The sequence below is a fragment of the Botryllus schlosseri genome, chromosome 8, assembly GCF_051294905.1.
Source record: "Botryllus schlosseri isolate E-star chromosome 8, Bs_hap1, whole genome shotgun sequence".
NCBI lineage: Eukaryota > Metazoa > Chordata > Ascidiacea > Stolidobranchia > Styelidae > Botryllus > Botryllus schlosseri.
Genome location: NC_137243.1, coordinates 17365438 through 17382922, shown reverse-complemented (window position 1 = coordinate 17382922; position 17485 = coordinate 17365438). Strand labels below are relative to the sequence as shown.

Below are 17485 nucleotides of genomic sequence, written 5' to 3'. Positions count from 1 at the left end.
TATACACAGATCGATGGTGTTGCAATGGGATCGCCGCTTGGTCCCATTCTGGCTAACATTTTTGTGGGGTATTACGAAAAACGGTTATTCGAAGATATTGATCGACCATTAATGTATCAAAGATATGTTGATGACACCTTCACCATATTTGAAAATGAATCCCAGTGTGATTTGTTTCTGAGCAAATTGAATGGTCTTCACCCATCACTGAAATTCACCATGGAAAAAGAGGTTAATAATTCATTAGCATTCCTTGATGTTGTAGTGGAAAAGACGGTTGCTAATTTTGTTACATCAGTTTACCGTAAGCCTACATTCAGTGGGCAATACATTTCGTGGGATTCTTTCTGTCCAGTAAAACGTAAAGTAAATTTGATAAGAACTCTGGTACACAGGGCTCTGATGATTTGTAGTAAAGTCAAACTTGATTCTGAATTGGAGAACATTCGGTCACTCTTTCAGTCAAATGGTTATCCTGATCATATCATTAAAATGACCATAGATCGTAAACTCAAAGATTTCAGAAAAGTTAAACCGTTCGGACCTAGAAAATGTCCTGTTTATTTGCATCTTCCTTGGATTGGGAAAGTGTCCAACGATTGGGAAAGTGTCCAACAGGTTTGAAAAACAAATTAAATCGTCAGTGAGCCATTGTTTTTCACAAGTAGAACCTCAGATAATCTTCACGACGAAATCTCTGATGCCTGCAACCTGCAACCTGCGACAAATCAAAGCAATATAATATATGAATACACGTGCCGATGTGACAGTCGGTATGTAGGTCGCACGTCTCAGCGCTTACAGCAAAGAATTCGCCAGCATGTCCCACGGCAAATTAGAATAAATAATGTTTCTCCAACTCCTTCATCGCAGTCTGTTGACACACTGCGTGATTATGATCAAGTTACTGCTTGTAATTCGGCTATTGGACAGCATCTCTTATCCCATCCAGAATGTGGTGATCATTACAACGACAGTCAATTTTCTATACTTGCTCGTGGCCGTTCTCTTTTTCATTTAAAGGTCTGGAATCTACGATCATAAAGCTACGAAAGCCGATTCTCTGTCGCCAGAAGGAACGCCTCTACATTCTTGGAATATTTCATTATTGTTATGTGTTGTGTTTTCGGTTATTTATAACCAAATATGTACTCGTAACGTTTGTTTTGTACCGTTACTACCGTATCTAGCCCGTCTACTAGTTGTTTGTTTTTGTTATTATTACGTCATACAGACAAAATAGTTCTTACATTTCGAATTTGATTCACCCCATCACTAACGTTCGCTACTGATGAGAGTTAGTCGAAAAGCTTTTAGCGAATAAATTAACAATATGAAGTTATTGTTTCGCGTTATTCTGAAGTTCTGTACCACAAATCACTTGTTCAAAGAATTTAAAGTATTCACTGACCACAGACCTCTTGTTGCCATATGCAATAGGAAGCGACTCGATGAAGTCGAGAATGTAAGAATTCTCAGATCGCTGATTATCAATCAATCAATCAGTGTCACACCAGTGAAAATCCGGTACGGACCAGGATGACGACGAGGGGCCGCAAGGCCTTAGTACACAGTCGCCACGCCAGATCGCTGATTAAATTGATGGATTTCAATTTCACAGTTGAATATATACCAGGAGCCCATAACAAAGCTGCTGACGCGTCTTCGAGGAACCCAGTAGACGCTCCTGAAGAAGAAGACGAACATATTAATGACTTCGGCAAATTTTATGCGAGTACGATTCGCCACGCAAACGCTGAGGAAGTAGATTATTCTCTCAGGTTGGAAGATGTTCGCCGGTCAGCAAACGAAGATTTAGAATATCAGTTGCTGAACAATCAGGTAACAAACCGGATTCCAGAAAAGAAACAGAAACTGAACGAAATTATTGGCCCATACTGGAATGTACGGCAAGGTTAGTGACGATGGCTTTGTGATGAGAGGAGTCAGATTAGTGATTCCCAAAGCGATGAGAAAAGGCATCCTGAATGACCTTCACGCGGGCCACAGAGGCATTGAAAGTTCAAAAGCCCGAGCACAGCTCATCGTGTATTGGCCAAACATGAATAATGAAATTGAGATGTCATGTTAAGACATGTGAATTATGCATCAAAGATCGTCCAAGCCACCCTAAAGAGCCAATTAAGCATCTCCCAATACCAAATTACGCATTCGAATTTATCTCTGCTGAATGGTTCGATCTGAATAATGCGAAGTTCCTGGTAATTTGCCGATTGGTACTCTGGCCTTTTTGAAGTTAAAGGCCCTGTTATGAACCCAGATGCCACCACAGTGATTAGATACTTACGAGAGTGGTTCATTAATGGTGCGGTTTGTGATTACTTTGGGAGTGATGGCGGTCCTCCATTTGGATCGAAAGAGTTGAACAATTTTTTTCAAAGGTGGAAAGTGAAATGGTCCCCTTCGTCACCATGGTGTCCGCAAGGTAACTCCATAGCAGAGTCCGCTGTGAAATGGGCGAAAAACTTGCTACGTAAGTGTTGGAGACCGAATGCAAAATTCCCATTTAAGGCAACTGATGAATGGACCAAAGGTGTACTACAATGGAAAAATACACCCCACAAAAGCACAGGATTGTCCCCCGCAATGATGCTGTATGGTCACTCTGTAGAGGATGCAATACCTTGTCACAAACGATCACTCATGCGAAGTTGGCACGACGAGAAACTTCGTGTTGACAGGGAAGCTGCCAAGAGAAAGCATATGTCTGCTAGATACTATAACCAGAGAGTTAAGTATTTACCTAAAATGCATGTTGGTGACTATGTCTCTATTCAGAATGCGATCACAAGAAAATGGGACAGAAGCGGATGGATCTTGGAATGTTTCTATGACGAAAGAAGATACCTCATCCGACTCGATTCCGGCATGCTTATAAAAAGAAACCGGAGACACCTGCGGGAACCTGTAACTGATGTAGAACTGAAGCTGGATCCGTTTGTAGAAAAGACTATACCCGAGAAGACATCGACGTCGCCACAACTGTCGTGCTTCGATGATGTAGCACCCTTCGTGGTTGCTGATGAAGCAACCAGTACGCCTATCCCCACTACACCAAAACCCATACCGCGATGATCGGAGCGTATCCGAAGAAAACCTAAATACCTGGAGGACTACGTAACTTAAGCATCTTGGGTGAAAAGGATGTGATAAACGTAGTCCTAACAATTGTGTCTTGTGTTCTCGTTCGTATTTAGGTTCACGTCATCCGAGTAATAAAGGACTTTGGCTCACAATCACTTGTCTGCATGCTAGGGTTTCGACTGAAGTCACATATATTACAGTTCGAATAACATCACAGCCCAACAATAGCCTACATATATATTGCCGAACCTAGCGTTCGAATTACATCACGCTCCTGAATTGAACAGAAAAAGACCAGACCCGAAGTTCGAATCACATCACAGTCCGACAATAGCCCACATATTGCCAGACCTAATGTTTACACAACTTCCCAGTCCTAAATTATCCAGAAAAATGCAAGACCTGATATACGAATTTCGTCACAATCGAACAATAGCCCACATATTGTCAGATCTGATGTTCAAATCACATCACAGTCTTAAATTGGCCTGAAATAAACCAGACCTGATGTTCCAATCACATCGCTGTCCGACAATAGCCCACACATTGCCAGAAGTGATGTGCAAGCACCGTTCCAGTCCTAAATTAGGAAGAAATACAGAAGATTTGACGTTGGAATCACATCGCAATTGGGCAATATAGCCCACATATTGCCAGACCTGATGTTCAAATCACATCAAATTCCTAATTCATTTCTAAATAAACCCCAACCCGATGTTCAAATAACATACCTGTTTTAAATTGGCTAGAAATATACCAGACCTGATGTTCCAATCACATCGCTGTCCAACAATAGCCCACACATTATCAGAAATGATGTTCAAATCATGCCCAGTCCCAAATTACCAAGAAATACCTAAGATCTGACGTTCAAATTACATCACAGTCCAGCAGTAGCCCGCACATTGCCAAAACTGATGTTTAAATCACATCAGAGTCGTAGATTGGCCAGAAATAAACCCGACTAGATGTCCTAATTACATCATAGTCAAACAGTTCCCCACACATCGCCAGAGAAGATATTGAAATCATATCGCAGTCCTCAATTAGATAGAAATACACACGACCTGATGTTCGAATCACATCGCAGGCGGGAAATGGCACATAATATTGCCAGATCAGACATTCAAAACATATCACCGTCCTACATTAGATAGAAAGACATGCGACCGATGTTCGAATAAAAGCACATCGCAGTCTGACAATAAACCAACACATAGCCACATAACCAGGCCTGACGTTCAAATCACATCAGCGTCCCACAGCAACCCGGCATCACACCCACACTACCCGACCCGATGTTCGAATCACACCCCAGTTGGACAATTTTCCAAATTATTGCAAGACTAGATGTTCAAATCACATCGCTGTCCGACAATAGACCACACATTGCCAAACCTGATATTCACAAAATATTCTAGTCCTAAATTAGCCAGAAAAATGCAAGACCAGATGTAGGAATTACGTCACAATCCAACAATAGCCACATATTGTCAGACCTGATATTCACACAATATCGGAGTCCTGAATTAGCCAGAAAAATGCAAGACCTGACTTACGAATTATGTCACAATCCAACAAATTGCCCACATATTGACAGCCCTGATGTTCAAATCACATCATAGTCCAACAATAGCCCACACGTTGATAGAAATGATGTTCAAATCATGCCCCAGACCTAAATTAGCCAGAAAGAAACCCGACCTCATGTTCCAATCATTTGGCAGTCCGACAATAGCCCCATATGTTACCAGACCTAATGTTGAAATGACACAGTCCTTAATTATTGGGAAATAAACTAGACCGGAAGTTCGAAGCACATCACAGTCTGACAATAGAGTACACATTTTCAGAACCAATGTTCAAATAAAACCATAATCCTAAATTAGCCAGAAATACACAAATATTTGACGTTCGATTCACATCACAGTCCAACAACAGCCTACATATTGCCAGACACGACGTTCAAATGACATCACATTCCTGAATTGGACAGAAATATACCACACCTGATGTTCGAATCACATCGCAATCCGACAATAGCCCACATATTGTCAGACCTGAAGTCCACAAAACACCCCTGTACTAAATAAGCCAGAAAAATGCAAGACCAGATGTACGAATGACGTCACAATCCAACAATAGGCAACATATTGCCAGATACAAAGTCCAAATCCCATCACAATCTTAAGTTGGCCAGAAATAAACCCGTCCTGACTTACCAATTACATCACAGTCCAACAATAGCCCACAGATTGCTGGATAAGATGTTCAAATCACATCACAGTCGTCAATTTGATAGAAATACACCCAACCTTATATTCGAATAACACCCCAGGCCTAAATTAGCCAGTAAAATGAAAGACCTCATGTACGAATTACGTCACAATGCAACAATAGCCCACATATTGCCAGACCTGATGTTCAAATCACATCACAGTCCTCAATTAGATAGAAAACACCCGACCTGATGTTCAATGATATCAGCAGTACGATTTTGATTACGCCTTGCGGTATGTTTTTCATTACTCATCTTATGCGATATAATGTATGTCACCATCCAAGGCTGTACACTGTAAGTACAAGTGTACATTTACACTGTGCCGTGTGCCCGTGTCGACTATGAAGGCGACCGTTAGGAGGGACTTCGTCTGTTAATATCTTGTGCTATAGGTTAATATGTGAATATGCAGGTTGTGCTGGTACTGCAGGCATATTCCAGATCATTGTTGGATTACTCCTAGTAAGAATTGGAGCCACTGAGTAGACTACCGGTATGCAAGATTAAAGAGGCATTTCAATTAAGGATAACCAAACATTTAAATCTAATACAAACACAACACGTCAAGGTCGTTGCAGTTGTAAGTGTCCATAACAACTGTTATAACTGTTCAATCCAATATTTTGTTATAGATAGTATTCATCAGTTACATGTCTGATAAAACAAGGCAGGCATATGTTTGTTAATGAACGGCACCTTAATGCTACAATACTGGAATTATACTTCAACAGAAGTGCACTGTTGTGAACTGTCAATGGCTGACTCCCGGAATATGGCCACAGCATTTGTTGACCATTTGCTCTTACTGAAGCCTTGAAGACACCCACTCCCTTGAATGGATAAGCAAACACAATCGTGAGGACAGGATACGACCCTGAGATATGGCCTGTCTTTACCATATAAACACTTATAGCCAATAGGCTATAGGCCTATACGGTGAAGGAAGAGAAAACTCTGAAGATTGCTTTCAATTTGCAAGGTTTTGTCAAATCGTCGCAATGAAGCATGGACCTCTCCTCAGTCGGCTTAAGATAAGTTTGGCTTATTCTAGTGATACAGTATTAAATGAGGGATTTACATTAATCCTGATGTGGTTAAAGTAGTCAGCATTGCTACTCAAGTAACAGTTGAATTCCCAGGGCGTACTGGCATTTAATCTTCCTCAAGTAGCAGTAGAAAGTGAAATGCCAGCAAGGTACGTAAGTTTGGAGATGGCTACTTCAAAATTACCAGATGTATCTTCGAAAATAGGCAACACCTACTTGAGTACTGCAATGAAGTAGAAGTTCATCACTACTTACTACCTCTGCATACATCTTTATATATTTTTAAGGTTAATTTGTGTCTCTAAATACATCATTTGTTCATTTTTGTTGCAGATTCTAGAAAAACAAACGTGATGTTCCAGCATTTGCATCACGTCAACAGTGGATATCATGATATATTATACTGGGCATATCCCATTGAAATCTTGGCAAAGATGGATTTCTCCTCACCGAGATGTTTTTTTTTAACATGGAATCATCTATCGCTCTATCGGAAAATCTGACACAATGATACTGAATATTTCTTAACTGATAAATGGCATGAAATGCTTCAGAAGGCCCATTCGTGATGTACCTTTAAGTCAATGGTGGTAATTTCTTCACTGCGCCGTGAAACTATTTCTAGGTGAACAAAATTTCAGCAACTGGGTCTACAGGATGCTTCTCAAATTGATAGTTCTGTGTACCAAAGGATCATTATTCTAGAAACAACTGTATCGCTAGCTTGCAGAAAAGTGGATATTTCGAGGTAGATTGCACGTAACTTTAGACCCACTTAGGTAAAGGCCAAAAAGTAGTCAGCCATCACAGTCCGACAGTAGCTCATATAGTCATACCTGATGTTCAAATCACATCAGTCTTAGATTGGCCAGAAATAAACCAGACTTGATGTTCCAATCACATCGCTGTCCGACAATAGCCCACACATTGCCAGAACAAATATTCAAATCAAGCGATAGTCCTAAATTAGCCAGAAATACACAAGATTTGACGTTCGAATCAGATTACAGTCCAATAATAGAGTACATATTGCCGGACCTGACGTTAAAATTACATCACATTCCTGAATTGGACAGAAATATTCCAGACCTGATGTTCGAATCACTCATATTGCCAGGCCCAAAGCGAGGTTCTACGCTAGGGAAGGTTGATAATATTAATATTCATTTGTAGAATTGTCGGATTGTTCAAAAATGTTTGTCCTTTAGTGATGCTTCATTATTGTCGGTTGTTAACAGTATGCTCTATGTTACCGCTTATAATTTCTTGTAGAACAAGTTCATTAAAGCCTAGGGTACTGATACGTCAGAATATTAGTGCTTTGATCTGTATGCCGGTAATTTGCGCATTCCGATGTTTGATATTGCAATAGGAAACGTGATTTTGATTTGTGCAAATTTGTATGCAAACTCGTCGCCAAATGTATAGATATTTATTTGGGCTACATATTACTTCCATGCCGAGAGTGAGGTACATGAGTTCGTCACAACAACGTTTACAGCTCATGAAATCAAACAAGGCAAAAGAGCAGTAGAGAGCTGAATATATAGTATTAAATGTGAACGCTTACGTGAAAATGGTTAGGTCAACTGACTCTTGAATGACGTCAGAACCATGTGGCCACCATGTATGCGTCGAAAAGTAGTCTCGCCGTGCATCGTTTTGCGATGGAAATTTCGCTTATTTGATTTATGGTCTTGCAGCACCAAGCGTACCCGTTCCTCCTTGTAGAGCATGTCCTAATTTCTTCCTGATGTTTATTTCTACGAGGCGAATTCCCTGGCGGAATCCATTCGGTGTTTACAGCACACAGTTCCATTCGAATAGCCACTGCCGGGCCTGTGTAATAAGTTGCGTTCAACTAGGCGGGGTTGCGGGGTTCGGGGCAAGGGACATAGTGTAGAATAGTACAGCGTTCTCAGCAGTGCCGTTGTGTAGGGCGTACGAGTTCATGTACGGCACCTGGAACTGGGAACGCTTCGGCATGTCCATAGTATGTCCCTCGAGCGTGAACTCCACAGCTCCCTCCTCAACTAGGCAGGTCTGTAGAAAGAAAATTTGCGATCACGGAGCAAGTTCGCAACCGAAAAGTAACACAAAAATCGATTCAAGTCAACAGCTACGTACGAACTACTGGATTTTCACTATTTGCGATTGCAGCTAGAACTAGACGTAAAACAACCTTCAAAAATACTCAACTAACTAAAACTAGATTCAATTTCAAAGCTAGTCGTCAATTTTCATCTTATCGGAATCGGATTGCCTGAAATGGGAGGGTTACGACGCCCAAAATCCACCATTCAGCTATACTACTGTTCTTAGTGTAGCCTCAGAGCTCGCAATGGCCGCATGAACATCACACGATCGAACACCGGTATCGCGATTCATGGCCAATTGATCACACATGTTTTCTAGTTGATCAGCTATTTTTCAAGTTATTTTTTCAACGAAAACTACTCGCTATTCAATGTCTGCAACTAGAACTAGATCTAGCACTATTTAAATTTCAAAATGCCTAACAAGGACTGAAACTTTCAAAGAAAACAATAGCTGGTTGACCGGTTCGTACTTAGACAGTCAAATGCGCTGTCACGCGACAATCAGTTGCGTCCATAACGTAAATACGAAGTCAAGGCAACGAGAGATAGTACCCAACAACACTTACCATAGTGCCATAGGTGCAATGACACGTAGTTTTTGTGGAGTTCGGAGCCAAAGTAAGTCGGCCCTGAATTTGCCTGGTTAACCCGGGCAAATGTATAGCTTTGGTTATCGACAACCCTGGGCGGACTTCCGAGGGTTTAGGTGGATCACCACTTTCCTGAGCATGGATCACCAAATCCGACAGATCTGTGAAAAGAACAGGAATTGTGACATACTAGGGATGGTGCAAACCACGAAACGGTTCAGGTTTGTGTGAACGTGAACCATTTCAAAAGGTCCTGTGTGAACGTGAACCTATGACATCACATGACGTCATATTGCTAATTCCAACCCTACATTTGAGTGAAGTGATATATTATTGTACATTATACATGTACAGTACACGTACCTATAGCGACGAATCAAGCCATTGTGCCATATTGCCGAATTAAATGTATAATGTATTCACTAGAGCAATCAAATGCTATTATAAAATCAATATCCTACGTCGCTTTGCCAACAATTTTGACAAGGACTTGGAAGGCGATACAAGCTCATGCCTTTACGGAATCGGGAAAGAAGGACCCTTTTTTCAAAATTTTGACACTTAGAATTGTGGAGTAAAATTCGGAAAAAATGGTTAACTTCTCCCAACTTTGTGGTTGCTCATTTGAACCACAAATTTCCGGTTTCGTGTAATTTATGCCCATATTTGCTCGAGTCTTAGCTCTAATAGCTCTTATGGAGAACAAATTGAAAGAAGTTCATTCAGGCGTCCTCGGAGGACATTTTCAAAAACCTGAAAAAGGAGGTGACCCTACTCAACAGTCAAGGCCAGACCGGACAATAACTTTCGATTCATTGCTACATTGATATTGCGCAGTATATAAAAGACTGGTTTCTACAGTCGTGACCGATATTACTCCAGAAATAAGTTTTACAGTAACCAACACCCCAATCATGCGGATTTGGTTTTCATGATACAACAATCATATCAAATCAACAAGGATCCCATACGCTTGCTAGATTTTCACATCAGACAACGATGTATTCTTCATATCAATTTCACTCATTACTTGAATAAGCAACATGCGCTGACTTTTCACTAGTGTATTTCGTTCTCGATGTTGTGTGATTGCAGGTCAAGCTCACAGCAGAGTCTCACTAAATATTCACAAACAAAAAGCTGGTTAATTTGAGCAAGCATTTGTAAGAAATGGGTAAAATTTTTGAGATTGTCAAGGGGAATGCTCGTTTAGTGTTGATTTTTTTTATGCTGCCAGTGCCATTCATAGAATCGCCCGCAGTTGAAATGCAATAGATTTCAACCAAAGGTGTTATAATGACCTGAAAAATTCTAATATATGAAAAAAGTTCAAAGTGCAGAACCCACCGCGGTTCGTTTATGAACGTGAACCTCGAAATTTCTGAGGTTCACACACAAAACGCGAACGTGAACCTTGCGTTCACACCATTACTACAGCATACTGTATTCCTGGAAGGAGAGCCAATGCAGTACAAGACCGGGTGACGACCAGCCAGATACATTAACAAAGGTTTTTCTAGTAAAGGTATTTATCTCCTGGCTTTATCAAAATTTCAAATGATTCCGTTAATTCCAATCACTGGCTCCCAAACTCTGACACAGTGGCCCTCTTTGAAATTATTACAAAATCAATGAATCAAATCTCTATAGATATCTAGATTCAGTGATTGCTTCGACTACATCACACGCAACATACGATTTGCATCTGAGCACCCAAATCATTGCGTCCAGCCTTGCTTCCGGTCGAGTCAAGTATTCAGGTATCGCCCATCGTAGCGTAATACCAGTGAGGATGATTTTGAAAGTTCTAATATGTAGGCTACCTTTTATGCAACCACATTAAAATCACAAGGTATATGCTCACATTAGATTTGGTGGTGTGTAGACCGTACTAAAATTTCATTGTGCCTAGAGGCAATGCAGCGCTTCAACTACTATTTCACATAAAGTTGGTTTCTACTAACGTGTGTATCTTTGTTCTACATGTTCGATCAAGGATTCGAGATTCGAGGGCCCCACAGTGGAAAAAAAAGTACCGAGTCTATGATATCAGCAGATGAAAAATTCATATCTCGCTACTTGATAAGCATCATTACATTTAACAATCGCACAATCATAACTAAACGAAGTATATTCGCTAAACCGATACTCACTGTAGGTATAAAATTTATTTAAATTGAAGTCCAACAGATTGACCGTTCGCCCGGCCATAATCGCACCATCCTGCTCTTCAACAGACATGCCGACTCCTGTTTGAAGGTACATGTTTATATCCAAAGTGGGTAGCGTTGGAGCATATAATCGTCTCAAAGTGGCATCATCGATTGATTGTAGAAATAAAATGAAAATCAAGTGTAGTTCATCGGTCAAATCTACATTCTCAATCTTAAAAAGTAGCTGTGCACCAATCATTGGCTCGTTTTGCAATATACAGTTCTGCAGACCAAACGAATTTTAGGCGATACCAAAACCAAACTTGCAACATCCGGAGGTTCGAATCAGCGATAGCGATTTGAGAATACGAGTAGGATATTTTTGGGCTATTATAAAATGTGCATTTCACAGATAAGTGTCAGTTTGTGGCCAGATAGTCTCAAGTCAAAACACAGAGGGAGTCGAGTCGAGTAGGATCATTTTCTTGAATATGAAAAATGACTCGAGTCACCGACTTGGGTGAGACTCATGACTAGGACTGGAAAAATCGAATTCCTGAGAGACTCCATGCAAAATCGAGTGTAACATATTATACTTCGAGTCAAGTATTTGGGTATAAGTCGTTTTGGCGTCACAAAAGTATGGACGCACAATGGCAAAACTATAATTCCCATTGATACAAAGCACTCAAAAAAATCATATCTGGTAACTCGACTAAAATGTTTAGAATTAAAACTCTAATCATTGTGCCCAGCCCCAGTCACGACTCGAGTACTTGAAACCCTGAAACTGACCTTCGCCTTTCCCTTCCGTGGGTGGGCTCCTCCGGGAAGAAGTCTGGGGCTGGTTAGATCGGCTAGGAGCGATGGACCTGTAATGTCAACAGTCTGCGAACAGTCGGCCACGATTTCTAGCATAGTTCTATTTCTTCCTGCAGTTCTATTCGAATACTTCATTGACCATCGCATGAGATTCAAGTGTGGAATATTACGAGTAACCAACTATGACCTAACAATGTGCAATTAATTGTGACGCGTCAGTGGTTCTCTATGTACTGGATATTGTCTCTCGGGAAAAAATCGAAATTGACAATGTGACAGGATAAGAAATTATGAAGTTTGGTTTCATTACCTGTGTTGTTCCTCTCCATGTTATACTAAAATTGTCAAATGTTGATGAGTTGAGAAAGCGGCTTAATGACACATCCCTACAAGCACTCGGTGACAGAGAAGGGGAGATTTGTTGAGAATTGTGCCAACTTCCACGCTGCAACATGGTAATGAGCCCAAAATCCTAATACAAGTAAACAAAAGCTTTATATTTGGCGCCATATCCACTGAGAACACTTTTGAAAATTCAATTTAGTAATATTTTTCGCTTCGACATTATCTCTGCGTGGACTTTAGCCATTACAACTTTCTAAAGACAAAACCATCACCTGCATATGGCCGGCTTCTTTGCCTCGGCAACTGTGGGCGCATTGCCGAGGCTGTAGCTCTGGTAGGACTCGATGGAGCTTGCAGATTCCACATTGTCAACTGAAAATAAAAACGCGTATGTCCTAACAAGATCGTAAAAGGCATGGTAACGTCAAGTCGCACAGGCCAGGGTTGCAATCAAGACACAAAGTTCCGAGTCACTCAATCTTCATTTTAGAGTCTTGACTCGAGCTATTTTCATTTCACAGCGAAGTCAAGTTCAAGTCTAATTCATGGTGAGAAGATGACTTATACAAGCTACTGAATTTTCAAAATGTAACAAGAAGTAGAGCTACGGTACCCACTATTCGAAATTTTCACTTAGAACCACAACCAACTATCTTTGAAAATATGAATATAATTGAAACACAACCAACTACTAACTGAAGATACGAATTTCTGAATTTTGAATACGAATTTCTGAATTTTGAATGAGCAAAGACATATTGGAGCTGGAATCGGCATTTTGAAATGAAATGTGTTTGAATTGGAAGGGGTTCTAACAATCAAACCCCATCGCACCGGCTACAGAACTTGGTACTCCCGACTAAAAAGTACTCAGACACGTTTCGCCTACTAGCACTACTTCAATTAGCCATAATTTAAGAATACTTCCAATTCAAAGTTTTCAGTACGTTAGCCAAACCATGTCCTAGAAAAATTTTCGATTGTACTTGCTTGAAAGTCCTTATTACTAGTGTGAATTATGTAGTAACTTCTACCAAGACTACTTGATCACTATACTCTCAACAGTCATTTCCCCAGAAGTAAGTGTCAGTTTCTGGCCAGATAGTCTCAATTCAACATGCGGAGAGACTTAGTCGAGGAAGAATCATTTTTCTTGAATATCATAAATGACTCGAGTCACCGACTCAGGTGAGACTCATGACTCGGACTGGGAAAAGTCAAATTCCTCAGCGATTCCCATGCAAAATCGAGTATAATATATTACACTTCGAGTCAAGTATTCGGGTAGGAGTCGTTTTGGCGTCACAAAAGTATGGATGCACAATAGCAAAACTATAATTCCCATTGACACAAAGCACTCAACAAATCATTTGGTAACTCGACTGGAATGCTTAGAATTAAAACTCTAATCATTGTGCCCAGCCCCAGTCACGACTTGAGTACTTAAAACCCTGAAACTGACCTTCGCCTCTCTCTTCCGTGGGTGGGGTCCTCCGTGAAGAAGTCTGGGGCTGGTCAGATCGGCTAGGAGCGTTGGACCTGTAATGTCAACAGTCTGCGAACTGTCGGCCACGATCTGTAGCATAGTTCTATTTCCTCCTGCAGTTGTACTTCAATACTTCATTGACCATCTCATGAGATTTAAGTGTGGAATATTACGAGTGGCCGACTATGACCTTACAATGTGCAATTATGACGCGTCAGTGGTTCTCTATGTACTCGATATTGTACCTCGGGAAAAAATCGAAATTGACAACGTGAGGGGATAAGAAATTATGAAGTTTGGTTTGATTACCGGTGTTGTTCCTTTCCATGTTATACTAAAATTGTCAAATGTTGATGAGTTGAGAAAGCGGCTTAATGACACATCCCTACAAGCACTCAGTGACAGAGTAGGGGAGATTTGTTGAGAATTGTGCCAACTTCCACGCTGCAACATGGTAATGAGCCAAAAATCCTGATACAAGTAAACAAAAGCTTTATATTTGGCGCCATATCCACTGAGAACACTTTTGAAAATTCAATTTAGTAATATTTTTCGCTTCGACATTATCTCTGCATGGACTTTAGCCATTACAACTTTCTAAAGACAAAACCATCACCTGCATATCGCCGGCTTCTTTGCCTCGGCAGCTGTGGGCGCATTGCCGAGGCTGTAGCTCTGGTAGGACTCGATGGAGCTTGCCGAATCCACATTGTCAACTGAAAATAAAAACGCGTATGTCCAAACAAGATCGTAAAAGGCATGGTAACAGTCAGTCAGTCAGTCAGGTTTATTAATATTTTAATCGTTTCAAAACATCACAAGACTGCGATACAATGAAAAGATAGGAGGGTGTCGAAACAACTTGGAGTAGCCATTAAGATCAGACACCCACCTTAGCCTAGGCGAAGTAAATAAGAGGCATGCACACTGAATGAAAAGTAATGCAGGGAAATATAAGACGCAAGCGACAAAATGGGGTGGCATGTGGCGGAGGGCGAGGTCGATGTTAGGTCGTGGTCCGGTAATCCTGAAGACTGGCTAGTCAAGTCGCACAGGCCAGGGTTGCAATCAAGACACAAAGTTCCGAGTCACTCAATCTTCATTTTAGAGTCTTGACTCGAGCTATTTTCATTTCACAGCGAAGTCAAGTTCAAGTCTAATTCATGGTGAGAAGATGACTTATACAAGCTACTGAATTTTCAAAATGTAACAAGAAGTAGAGCTACGGTACCCACTATTCGAAATTTTCACTTAGAACCACAACCACAACCAACTATCTTTGAAAATATGAATATAATTGAAACACAACCAACTACTAACTGAAGATACGAATTTCTGAATTTTGAATACGAATTTCTGAATTTTCAATGAGCAAAGACATATTGGAGCTGGAATCGGCATTTTCAAATGAAATGTGTTTGAATTGGAAGGGGTTCTAACAATCAAACCCCAACGCACCGGCTACAGAACTTGGTACTCCCGACTAAAAAGTACTCAGACACGTTTCGCCTACTAGCACTACCTCAATTAGCCATAATTTAAGACTACTTCCAATTCACAGTTTTCAGTATGTTAGCCAAAACATGTCCTAGAAAAATTTTCGATTGTACTTGCTTGGAAGTCCTTATTACTAGTGTGAATTATGTAGTAACTTCTACCAAGACTACTTGATCACTATACTCTCAACAGTCATTTCCCCAGAAGTAAGTGTCAGTTTCTGGCCAGATAGTCTCAAGTCAACATGCGGAGAGACTTAGTCGAGGAAGAATCATTATCTTGAATATCATAAATGACTCGAGTCACCGACTCAGGTGAGACTCATGACTCGGACTGGGGAAAGTCAAATTCCTCAGCGATTCCCATGCAAAATCGAGTATAATATATTACACTTCGAGTCAAGTATTCGGGTAGGAGTCGCTTTGGCGTCACAAAAGTATGGATGCACAATAGCAAAACTATAATTCCCATTGACACAAAGCACTCAACAAATCATTTGGTAACTCGACTGGAATGCTTAGAATTAAAACTCTAATCATTGTGCCCAGCCCCAGTCACGACTTGAGTACTTAAAACCCTGAAACTGACCTTCGCCTCTCCCTTCCGTGGGTGGGGTCCTCCGTGAAGAAGTCTGGGGCTAGTCAGATCGGCTAGGAGCGTTGGACCTGTAATGTCAACAGTCTGCGAACAGTCGGCCACGATTTGTAGCATAGTTCTATTTCCTCCTACAGTTGTACTTCAATACTTCATTGACCATCTCATGAGATTTAAGTGTGGAATATTACGAGTGGCCGACTATGACCTTACAATGTGCAATTATGACGCGTCAGTGGTTCTCTATGTACTCGATATTGTCCCTCGGGAAAAAATCGAAATTGACAACGTGAGGGGATAAGAAATTATGAAGTTTGGTTTGATTACCTGTGTTGTTCCTTTCCATGTTATACTAAAATTGTCAAATGTTGATGAGTTGAGAAAGCGGCTTAATGACACATCCCTACAAGCACTCAGTGACAGAGAAGGGGAGATTTGTTGAGAATTGTGCCAACTTCCACGCTGCAAAATGGTAATGAGCCCAAAATCCTAATACAAGTAAACAAAAGCTTTATATTTGGCGCCATATCCACTGAGAACACTTTTGAAAATTCAATTTAGTAAAGTGTTATCGCTTCAATATTATCTCTGCAAGGACTTTGGCCATTACAACTTTCTAAAGACAAAACCATCACCTGCATATGGCCGGCTTCTTTGCCTCGGCAACTATGGGCGCATTGCCTAGGCTGTAGCTCTGGTAGGACTCGATGGAGCTTGCCGATTCCACATTGTCAACTGAAAATAAAAACGCGTATGTCCAAACAAGATCGTAAAAGACATGGTAACGTCAAGTCGCACAGGACAGGGTTGCAATCAAGACACAAAGTTCCGAGTCACTCAATCTTCATTTTAGAGTCTTGACTCGAGCTATTTTCATTTCACAGCGAAGTCAAGTTCAAGTCTAATTCATGGTGAGAAGATGACTTATACAAGCTCTTGAATTTTCAAAATGTAACAAGAAGTAGAGCTACGGTACCCACTATTCGAAATTTTCACTTAGAACCACAACCAACTATCTTTGAAAATATGAATATAATTGAAGCACAACCAACTACTAACTGATGATACGAATTTCTGAATTTTGAATACGAATTTCTGAATTTTGAATGAGCAAAGACATATTGACGAATTTCTGAATTTTGAATGAGCAAAGACATATTGGAGCTGGAATCAGCATTTTGAAATGAAATGTGTTTGAATTGGAAGGGGTTCTAACAATCAAACCCCAACGCACCGGCTACAGAACTTGGTACTCCCGACTAAAAAGTACTCAGACACGTTTCGCCTACTAGCACTACCTCAATTAGCCATAATTTAAGACTACTTCCAATTTACAGTTTTCAGTACGTTAGCCAAAACATGTCCTAGAAAAATTTTCGATTGTACTTGCTTGGAAGTCCTTATTACTAGTGTGAATTATGTAGTAACTTCTACCAAGACTACTTGATCACTATACTCTCAACAGTC

At 40.6% G+C, this 17485-nt stretch overlaps 2 protein-coding genes across 2 annotated transcripts; both read right to left on the bottom strand.

Moving 5' to 3' along the window:
- Positions 1–1399: 1399 nt before the first annotated feature.
- LOC145444524 (uncharacterized) lies at positions 1400–11628 on the bottom strand. The gene is made up of 3 exons (XM_080322511.1): positions 11275–11628; positions 9098–9282; positions 1400–8475 (listed from the first exon to the last, which is right to left on the bottom strand). The coding sequence occupies exons 1-3, from the start codon at positions 11531–11533 to the stop codon at positions 8290–8292; spliced, it is 630 nt and encodes a 209-aa protein (XP_080178637.1). The 5' UTR covers positions 11534–11628; the 3' UTR covers positions 1400–8289.
- Positions 11629–11649: 21 nt separating this feature from the next.
- LOC145444525 (uncharacterized) lies at positions 11650–15799 on the bottom strand. The gene is made up of 3 exons (XM_080322512.1): positions 14544–15799; positions 13904–13980; positions 11650–12813 (listed from the first exon to the last, which is right to left on the bottom strand). The coding sequence occupies exons 1-3, from the start codon at positions 14686–14688 to the stop codon at positions 12685–12687; spliced, it is 351 nt and encodes a 116-aa protein (XP_080178638.1). The 5' UTR covers positions 14689–15799; the 3' UTR covers positions 11650–12684.
- Positions 15800–17485: the final 1686 nt, after the last annotated feature.

Coding starts and splice junctions, on each gene's coding strand:
- LOC145444525 (XM_080322512.1), bottom strand. CDS start 14,688: ATGCCTTTTACGATCTTGTTTGGACATACGCGTTTTTATTTTCAGTTG. Junction 13,981..14,543: donor AAGAAGCCGGCGATATGCAG/GTGATGGTTTTG, acceptor TTGACATTACAG/GTCCAACGCTCCTAGCCGAT. Junction 12,814..13,903: donor CACGGAAGAGAGAGGCGAAG/GTCAGTTTCAGG, acceptor TTTTATTTTCAG/TTGACAATGTGGAATCTGCA.
- LOC145444524 (XM_080322511.1), bottom strand. CDS start 11,533: ATGATTGGTGCACAGCTACTTTTTAAGATTGAGAATGTAGATTTGACC. Junction 9,283..11,274: donor AAATAAATTTTATACCTACA/GTGAGTATCGGT, acceptor TTCTTTTCACAG/ATCTGTCGGATTTGGTGATC. Junction 8,476..9,097: donor ATTGCACCTATGGCACTATG/GTAAGTGTTGTT, acceptor TTCTTTCTACAG/ACCTGCCTAGTTGAGGAGGG.